This window comes from Bactrocera latifrons, unplaced genomic scaffold, assembly GCF_001853355.1.
Source record: "Bactrocera latifrons isolate USDA-ARS-PBARC rearing strain unplaced genomic scaffold, ASM185335v1 scaffold_213, whole genome shotgun sequence".
NCBI classification, from domain to species: Eukaryota; Metazoa; Arthropoda; class Insecta; order Diptera; family Tephritidae; genus Bactrocera; species Bactrocera latifrons.
Window position 1 is genome coordinate 483,120 of NW_017535664.1, and position 9,224 is coordinate 492,343.

The 9,224-nt window shown below is 38.4% G+C and overlaps 2 protein-coding genes across 12 annotated transcripts in view; both read left to right on the top strand.

Moving 5' to 3' along the window:
- LOC108968386 overlaps positions 1–9,224 on the top strand; it is a 169,698-nt gene that overhangs the window by 108,773 nt on the left and 51,701 nt on the right. For all 11 annotated transcript variants that reach the window (XM_018932402.1, XM_018932400.1, XM_018932401.1 and 8 more), the window contains one exon: positions 4,983–6,315. In XM_018932402.1, coding sequence (XP_018787947.1) covers positions 4,983–6,315 — 1,333 coding nt within the window. The remainder of the gene's footprint in view (positions 1–4,982; positions 6,316–9,224) is intronic.
- Positions 2,663–3,991, top strand: LOC108968388. The gene has a single exon (XM_018932407.1). It carries the CDS (start codon positions 2,815–2,817, stop codon positions 3,814–3,816), a length of 1,002 nt encoding a protein of 333 aa, XP_018787952.1. The 5' UTR covers positions 2,663–2,814; the 3' UTR covers positions 3,817–3,991.

The following is a 9,224-nucleotide window of genomic DNA, read 5'->3' on the forward strand; positions in this document are numbered from 1 at the left end:
TATTGTAAATTTTTGAAAATTTGTGGAGTTTTTTTTTAATTTTAGAATGTTTTGGAATTTCGTAGAATTTTTTGGAAAACTAGTAGTTTTTTATTTTTAAAAATTTTTAAACACTGTAGAATTTTTTTAATTTTGTAGAATTTTTAGAAAATTTTGAATTTTAGAATATTGTGAAGTTTTTTAATAGGTAAACCCATTGAAATTTTCTTAGAAGCACTTAAGGTCCGTTTCCACATATGTATGTACATAGGTAAATCCTCATAAATTATTAGCTATATCCATAAAAATTTGTATATCAGACACATAGTCGTCTACAGCAAATTCTCTGTTATAAATAAATGCTTTTAGTGCGTGCTTCTTCACATTGCAACATTGTTGATGTTAGATACATACATAAGTACCATATGTATTCGCGCTTCTCTCCGCTTTTACGCTCACTCGTGCGCCAACGTTGAATCTTCGTGCTTGGCGACAATTCTAAAATCACTTGAAAACACTTTTCTTTCCAGTTTGCGTGCGCATGTTGTGCGAAATTTCGCGCATAAAAATATTCGAATACTTTCCATGGAAACTTTCACTGCTTTCTTTTGTTGCCATTCGCCWCGAAACGATGCTGTGAACTTTCCACCATGAACAGCGCATTCTTTGCGCTTTAAATTTAGCAATGGCCAAAATACTAGCGAATTTTAGATCCACACTAGTTCACATATTTATTTATAGTTTCGAAATATTTCAGAAGTATGCACAGCACACGGCTTTTATTGGAATTCCAAACCTGTTAATACGCAATTTTAATTTTTGCTCTTGCATGAAACTATAATAAATTATAAAATTAATTCGGAATGTCGCAATTAGTTATAAAATGTGTGTCGTTTAGCTGCGATATTCATATACATATGTATACGTGATTGTTTGAACTACCCGGTACGAAATTTAATTGGCAACAAACATACATTTTTGATGATTCATATCTGATCGGATAAATATAAACCGTTAGAGCTACGCTTTGCTAATTTTTGTTTCGAATATTATTGGCTTTCACGAGGTACTATTTTAGATTTTTTGTTTTAAATTGTAGAACTTTTGAAAATTTGTAGAATTTTTGGAATATTGTTGAATATTGCAAAATKTTTGGATTTTCGTTTGAAAGTTTGTAGAATTTTTGGAAAGCCTGTAAGTTTTCAACTTTTAGAATTTTTGAAATTTTGTAGAATTTTGGAAATTTAGAAATTTGAAAAATTTGTAGATTTTTTAAATTTGTGAATGTTTTTGAAAAAATTTTAGGTTTGTTTTAAATTTTGTAAAATTTTTTAAATAATGGAGAGTTTTTAAATATTAAAAAAAATATGTAAATTAATTTTAATAGTATTAGAATAGTAATAGTAATAATAAAATTTTTCCTGTGAAAACATTTCCTATTGGGTTTTTATGGTTTTTCATTTGTAAATATGTTTTAAATGCATTGTTAATGAAATATAGWTAATATAGTATTTAAAATAAAGGCAGTTGAAAATATGGCATATGACTCGTTAAAGAGTTTCGGGAAATTTATAGAAAAATAATATTAATACTTCTTATCTCTAAGATTTTTTAAATTATTTGCTGAATCATTTACATCAATTTTCCTAATAGCTTTTTTTTCACCCAAATATTTTTATAAAGCTTTGCGTAATTTAATGATTTATTTGTAATTTTMATTTTTTGACCATAAATAAAAAAATCATATATAAAACTGGTTCATCTCTCAAACATTCACTCCTGATATTTTTCGAATCTGGTTTGTGGCCATGCTAAAATTTGTGCTATACCGGACTGACCTAAGCCAACCTATCTTTGTAATTGAAAAAAAATCGTTGTTCATGACTTTGTAAATTATGTATATCTCGAAGACCAGTCTAAAATTTCACTAAGATGGAATTTTTTGGCAAAATATGTCGGTTTCGGAAAGTACCTCTTCATTCGACGAAAATTTCTATCCAGCGAGCATTCGTTTGATATCTGGAAACGAGATCAGAATAGGCGAACATGGTGGATGCGGAAGCAATTCGAAGCCTAATTCTTGGATTTTTACCTTCGTTTTCTATGACTTGTGACTGGGTGAAACAGAATTTTTTTTCCACGTTTGGTAGTGTTCATCGTGTGTAGCATATTCAGATGACAGTCGATTGGATTTCGGAGTGAAATGATGGTGTCCTCTTTCATCCATTTTCGACGACGAGCGATGTAAAAACTCGTGTTTTTTATGTTTGAACCTCTCGAAACACTGGTCTGAATCATCAACTCGTTGTTGTCTTTGTTGGTCAAAAAAGAGCACTCGCGCCACAGAGCTTGCACACAGCTTTCTAATTCCAAAGTATTCGTAAAATATATGATTTACAAGTTCAGTTGTTAATTTTAGAGTGCCTGCAAACTCGAACAATTTCGCTTTATGGGCATTCACAATTATTTTCATGGACTATTGTTTGATGTTTTCGTCGGTAGCAACTTCTTTTGGGAGTTAACTAGTTTAAAAAAAGAAATAATAATAATAAATAATATAAAAAAATAAAAATGTAACTCTGTGCGCTTCGAATACAYATAATTTTTTCGGATGTCGTGCTCAAAAGAAAATATATTTCGTTTCTTCAAAAACAAAGAAACAAATCATAATTTTTTTTTTTTGTTTTCCCACTGCAATTGGAAAACCGAAAGTTGTCAAACGATTACGTCAATCGCTGTCATTTTGAAATTACGAACAAAATAAGCGATTCTAATCAACGATTTTAAATCAAGTTGCTATACCAAAWTTTTTACTATCAAAATTCTGCGTAGAACATGGACTCAGAAGATAATATCGGCTATCAGTTGGCGGAAAATTTTATATTCTTTCAAGATATCGTAAAGAAGCCCGAAGAAGTGTTCGACTGCCGTTCGCAAGAATACAAATTAGCAAACGCTTGGCTAAACAAATTGTCTATGCTTGGCTTSGAGACGATCGAAGACATGCGACTGCGCAATGTWTATATGAGTCATCTAGTCGCATGTCTGAATTATGGTAAACTTACTGCACCCTTCACTTCAATGCCCAGCCCCGACGGCGTTCTCGACAAAAGCGACTTTCAAACGCARGATAAGCCACGCCAAGCGGTCTGTCCACGACCAAAGCCCGGCATGTCGGCCTCACAAAAAGCTTGTCTCAACCCCAAARCGGGCGGCGGTCGGCCCTGTGAATGTGATTATGTGTGTTGCGAGCAAAATGAGCAGAAGAAAGATTGCAGCGGCRTGGGCGCAGCCTCGACTTTCGATCACATTTGCGGCTATATGATGCAGTATGTGAATGTGCCCACTTGCTTGGACAGCCAGCTGCGCGCAACAGTCGAACACAATCAATGCCATGCACACGATGTSTTCCCGAATTGTGCGGATGCTGCTGCCGCAACAACATCGGCGGCTTTTTATGGCCACAAAGCGGATGAGAAATGTGTTGGTGGCGCTTTTGTTGCTGCTGCGAGTACCTGTACAACTTGCGGTGAGAACATGGAGATCGATCATCAATTTGTGCGCAGCCAAATAACGTCATTACTGGACGCYATCGCATCCGAACTGCGTGGCGAGCAGTCGCCGGGCACGAATGATTATCTGGAGTATGAGCTGGCGCGCTATAAGAACTTCAAATTGCAATTTCCCCAGGTGGCCGAAAAGATAGCCAAGCTGAAGGCAGAGCAGTCGCTACGGTCGTATTTCTTGCTGAATTTACAAAATGACCTCGTGAAGTTGCTAAACGACTGCTGCCTGCAGCCCGAAGTGAATATGCGGCCGACATACAATATGCATTAGTGGCGGGGTTTTGAAGCATTTTTTTTTTTTCATATTTATTTTGCTAATCATTGGCGCGTTTGTTTAAGCGTCTGATCCATGCTTCGTGCTAACTATATTTTTTAGTTGCGTTATATTCTTCCGATCTGTACAACACAGTTTGAGTTTGTGAATAAAAAAACAAAAACAAAACGTTCGTAAAAAGAGTAGAATATACATACATATATAAATATCTAGGACGCCGAAGAACTCAACAAATTTTTGGATTCCATTTCCATTCGGCAACAAATATTTTGGTCTGAAGTATGAGGTCAGTGTTCTCATAATTACAGTGAGTTCAGACTCGATTGTCTCGATAATCTGGTTAAGAAGGGTCTTGTGTAAGTCATTGGTGTGGAATGATTGGATTTCCAATGATGAAGTGGAGACTGTCTGTCCATCTCAGACCTCAGAGTCTGTCTGAGTCCGGGTTTTCTGCTTACAGAGCAAAGGCCTCAAATACATTTTTGGTGGGCGTGGGTCGAGGACTGGGTGCATGTAATTGCAGAATACCCGATGTACTCGGACACTCGGGTGGTATGGGGTTAGCTGGACTGACAGATGTATAAATATTAGCGGTGTGATCTCCACTAGTGGCTCGTTTGTGGGTGAATTGTTTAGGCGAGTATGGCGTTTAACTGGGAATTAGGGTTAGCTTCTTGTGTGAATGGCGTGATAGTGTAATATGCGTATTTGGTCCAACCCCTGGTCACCAGTCCAGAGCAGTATGGAAGCTCAACTGGTAGTATAAGTTCGGTTACGAGCAGGGAGCAGGGGCCCTTGGAGTGAGCCCCAACGTGCTCAAGGAGACCTGTAATTGGTACTGGGAATGCGTGGCCCGCAGAAAACACTGGCACTCTATTGAAATGGATGGAAAATAAAACCGAATTAACAGTTTTTATCGCCGATCCGGGAAGACCACGGACGAAGACTGCATATTTCATTTCTTTCCCTTTCGCCATTCGAAATAACTTCGCCAGGTTCAACATTACCATTTATAAATTTTCATCTAAATTTTCAATCTAAAAAATCTAAATTCGTGAAGATCAATCATATCCATACTTTAATGAATGGAAATATCAATAAAACCCTATAATCTCACTAATCGACCCACTCCTAATATCAATTTCTATTTTTCTTGCTTGCAGGACGCTCCAAAAAGAACGAACGCCAAGACGTCACCGATGTYATGCCTCCAAATCAACAACAACAAATTCAAACTCAATCACAATCTCAAGCACAAAATCATTCCAACAATATGTCACCACAACGTACATCACTAGTCGCCTCGTCGGCTTCATCGAAACGCATCTCATCAAGCATTTCTGTGCAATTACCAGCCGCTGGTTTGGGTTCACGACCAAGCAGCATCATCTCAACCAGCGCCAGCTTAGATGAGGGCGGTTTCAATGAACCCTCACCGGAGATCAAAGCCAAACTGAAGCCTGCCTATGATTTCGAGTCGGTAAATGGCCGTAGCGTCACTGGCGTGTGTGCCGATGTGGATGAATGTGACCGCAGCCGTAAGCCAACCGTCGAAGAGGCAGAAAAACCCAGTTTAAATTACGTGGACGTGGGTTATCGTCTCAATCCGGACGGTAGTGAAGCGCGTGAAGTTTTTGGCGAGTCAGAACTCTACGACACCGCCAAAGTGACTGAAATGCATAAGAAATTCCATGCTAATGGATTTGCACAGGAGACCACCACCGTGTACGCAACGATTAAAACGGAAGTAACAACAGCCGTTGAGCTCTACTATCCCGGCGGTAAGCTGGCTAAAGAGCAACGCGAACGTGAACGTGAACGTGTTAGCGGTATATTGCATTCGCCAACGAAATCCATTGGCAGCAGTGGTTCACCGGTGAAAACCGCAATCACCGCCTCACCACCTGTGGGCGTTGTCTCGCCCATACGTCGACGCAGCTCSGATGTGAGCGTCAAGTCCACACCGCCCATGTCACCCACATCGATCGGTAGCGGCAGCGGTGGCAGTTGTAGCGGCACAGCAAACACGAACTCGACCAGCAACACACGTTCGATTTCGTCCATTGCTGTTACGGCGGTAGGCCAAAATAAGGGCGTCGCACCTATCGCTTCGCTCGATACGCAGGAGGAATTCGATAGYTCTGAACTGCCGGCGTTGCCAGAGCGTCCGCCACCGCTTAGTGCGCTAAATACAACTATGCTGGCAACAGCTAGTGACGAGCAGTGCAATGCTTTGGACATGCAAGACTTGGAATATGCGGACAGTAGCGCTGGCGAAGATGAGGATGATTTGATGCGCGCAATTGAGGCGGACGATGTTGATGATGATGTGCATTTGGATGTAARCGAGGCGCCACTAGCCACCGTAGCCGAGGAGGAGGAAGATGAGAAAGTAATTATAACAACGRTGGCGGCGACGCAGGTGGTCATACCGCGCGAAGACAGTCTGCCCGATGCTATGACCGCCGACGAGGCGGAACAATTGTTGAGYTCAAGGTGAGTGCATTTACTTAGCTTGATCAGAATTATAAGTTAAATTTAAGCAATCTTAGATATTAAGGTTGAATTTGTTTTGGTAACTACTTTTACTGTAATATTTATTAGGACTTAATTAAGTTTTGTGGTTAATGCTCGACAGTCTTAAGTATAATTAATATTTATATTTAGTCCCTAAGTTTCGGATGTATGTTTAGAAACTCGATAAATAAAATATATTACGGAGAGAATAGGAAAAGTTAATTATTAAGACCGCAAGYTCGCCAGTGGGTAAACATAAGCTGTTTGTCTAAGGAAGCATGTTATATCACAACTTTTGCSTTGGACTGATTTTTACCCAAAAAAATATATTTTTTTTTATACAAATCTTTTTTATCGCCTTCAGAAAAAGGTCYTAAGCCAGTAGTGGGTGAAACGCTTCCTATTAATCGAAGAAAATTATGAGCATTACTTTAATTTGTGACTGAACCTGACGTGGTGTGTTTAAGTTTCGGGTGATTTTTGTATCGCCATTCGCTGGCTTGTTGGACAGTTTCGACGTCTTATCCACATACTCATGTTTCGTGTCTAGTAATAATGCGTTTGCTGAATGTAGAGTCGTCAGCGGCGTTGTCTATCATCTCCTTTATGACCTCTACACGATGTCGCTTTAAGAAACGATTCATGTCCTTTGGTGCAAGTCTAGTATTGACATGCTCCGTATTTAAAACATTAACCGAATTAAAGTCGCTCCATAAAAAATGTTTAAATCATCTGTTACCCCTGTGGTGTCGACATGACTAATTTCTAGCACTATTTCTTTAAATTTTTCGATGTGGTCCTGATTGAGAGTGGTATAAGTCTCTGATGACTTCAGGATCGTCGCTAAATACGATGACTTCTTGAACTTTATRGAAAGCTTTGTGCCACTCAAACTATTGTCTTGGTGATAAATCAGACTAGAAAAAACCGTTAAACGTTTAAATTGCGGGCACAACTTATGGTTGCCAGTCCGGATCAATTTTGATCAGACGAAATTCTGTATCATTCCATAAAAATGTGTTGGTGCTAAAGTAGTCTAGGAAAAACGGATAAACGATTGAATAGCGAAATTATTGCCAATCCGGGTCAATTTTGATCAAATGAAATATTACATCATTTTATAAAATTATAAGTTGAATTCTTTAAACACATTATTTGCATGYTTTTAAAAAGAATAATTTAAAATCACCCTCAAAATATGTGAGGTTTATTTGCCTGTCAGGAATGAGCTTGAGTAGGTATCAATAATTGGCGGCTAATCTGTCGAATAAGCTGTTTGGCGTTGACTTTATTTTGGTCTTCCTTTGCAAGCATATCCTTCCTAAAAATCTATGAGTCGGAACTATTAGAGTTATTGAATTAAACCGCTATATCTCTAAATCGGATACAATGATTTTCGGCAAATATTTCTTTACCCTTTGTACTAGCTTGTTATTGCAGTTATTTAATGGAGCTAGATGGAATTCCCAACAATCTCTTGCAGTGAATTATGCTTGCACGGCCCTTAAGCATCGCTTTATCTATCAAAAATATTGTATTTGCAGTATCGATAAGGCAGTCAGTATTTCCATAGTGCATTTGTTATTTGGTAAAATTCCTAATAACCGGGCGTTGCAGAGTTTTTGTCCGGTTAATGGAGCTCTTTATATAAAAGGACGTAGCAAAAGCGAGTTTTCAAAAATAATTCTTAGAGTTGGAAGCTGCAACTCAGACCTACATATACATATGTATTTCTATTGAACTAATAACTGCGAGTCAATGTCAGTCCGGACTAAATTAATGGCAATTATCCCAATAATTTCCCTTGCGTCACCGCGAACCAGACGGCTCCAGCGCGTGTTAATGGCTTGACGAGTGGCATGGAAGGTCGGGTTTTACCAATCTAAAACGAAATTTGTACCGAATGTGGACTTTCCCTAATATACTATATAATATTTTGATGTAATTTAGCACTAGTTATATGCGTAAAAAAAAATTAAAACATTCCTCATAAACCAACTGGGCGTTCACATACCGGCTTATCTGACCACATTTGAGGCAAAAGTTGAAGAATGTGTGAATCCATATAAACCTGCCACCATATTTTTAGTGCACATACTCCTTCCACAAGACAAAACAAACACACCTACACCTACAATACCACATTCATAATTGCATACTTTTATATATAACAGTGCCAGTCACGTACTACAACTGCATTTGGCTTTTAAATAACATTTAAAACTTTTCCTCACACTATCTAAAGCATACTCAATGCGCTTAAAATTGTTGGTGTGATAACTGCACGTAATTATAGCGCCTGAACACACATACATATGCGTCGCCGAATAAAAGCGAATCAGAGAAATTATGATTTGCGGTGACAAAAGGACAAATAAACACACATCCATACACACGCGCAGTGAGTACAGTTTCATTAGCCCATCTGTGCTTGAGGAGGCAAGCAAATATTTACATGTGTGCATACATATGTATGTGTATGTGTGTGCTTTTTCAAAACTTACCGTATAATCTTAACGTTGCATTTAGATAATATTATTTGAATAATTTATGCATGCCGCTTGTGGTTGTTGTTGTTGTACTGCAGGTGTGCCACTAGTTATGTACCAACATGCATACATGCGTACATACATATGTTTGTATGATGTTGGCTTGTGCTAAGAAGCACTTGAGTGTTTGCTCTTGAGTTATTGAGTGCATTGAAAGAAGCTTACTTGGAGGGGCACTTCAGCGCCTGTGCGCTTTATTGCAGCGCTRGTGTGCTGCTGCCGAAAGTTTTGCGCATATGAATTGAATTATTCGCTGGCTTTTCACAAAGCTTGCTAATAGCTGGAATTGCGGGTGCAAGGCGCGTTTTTGAATAATTTCTATGAATTGATGATTTATTG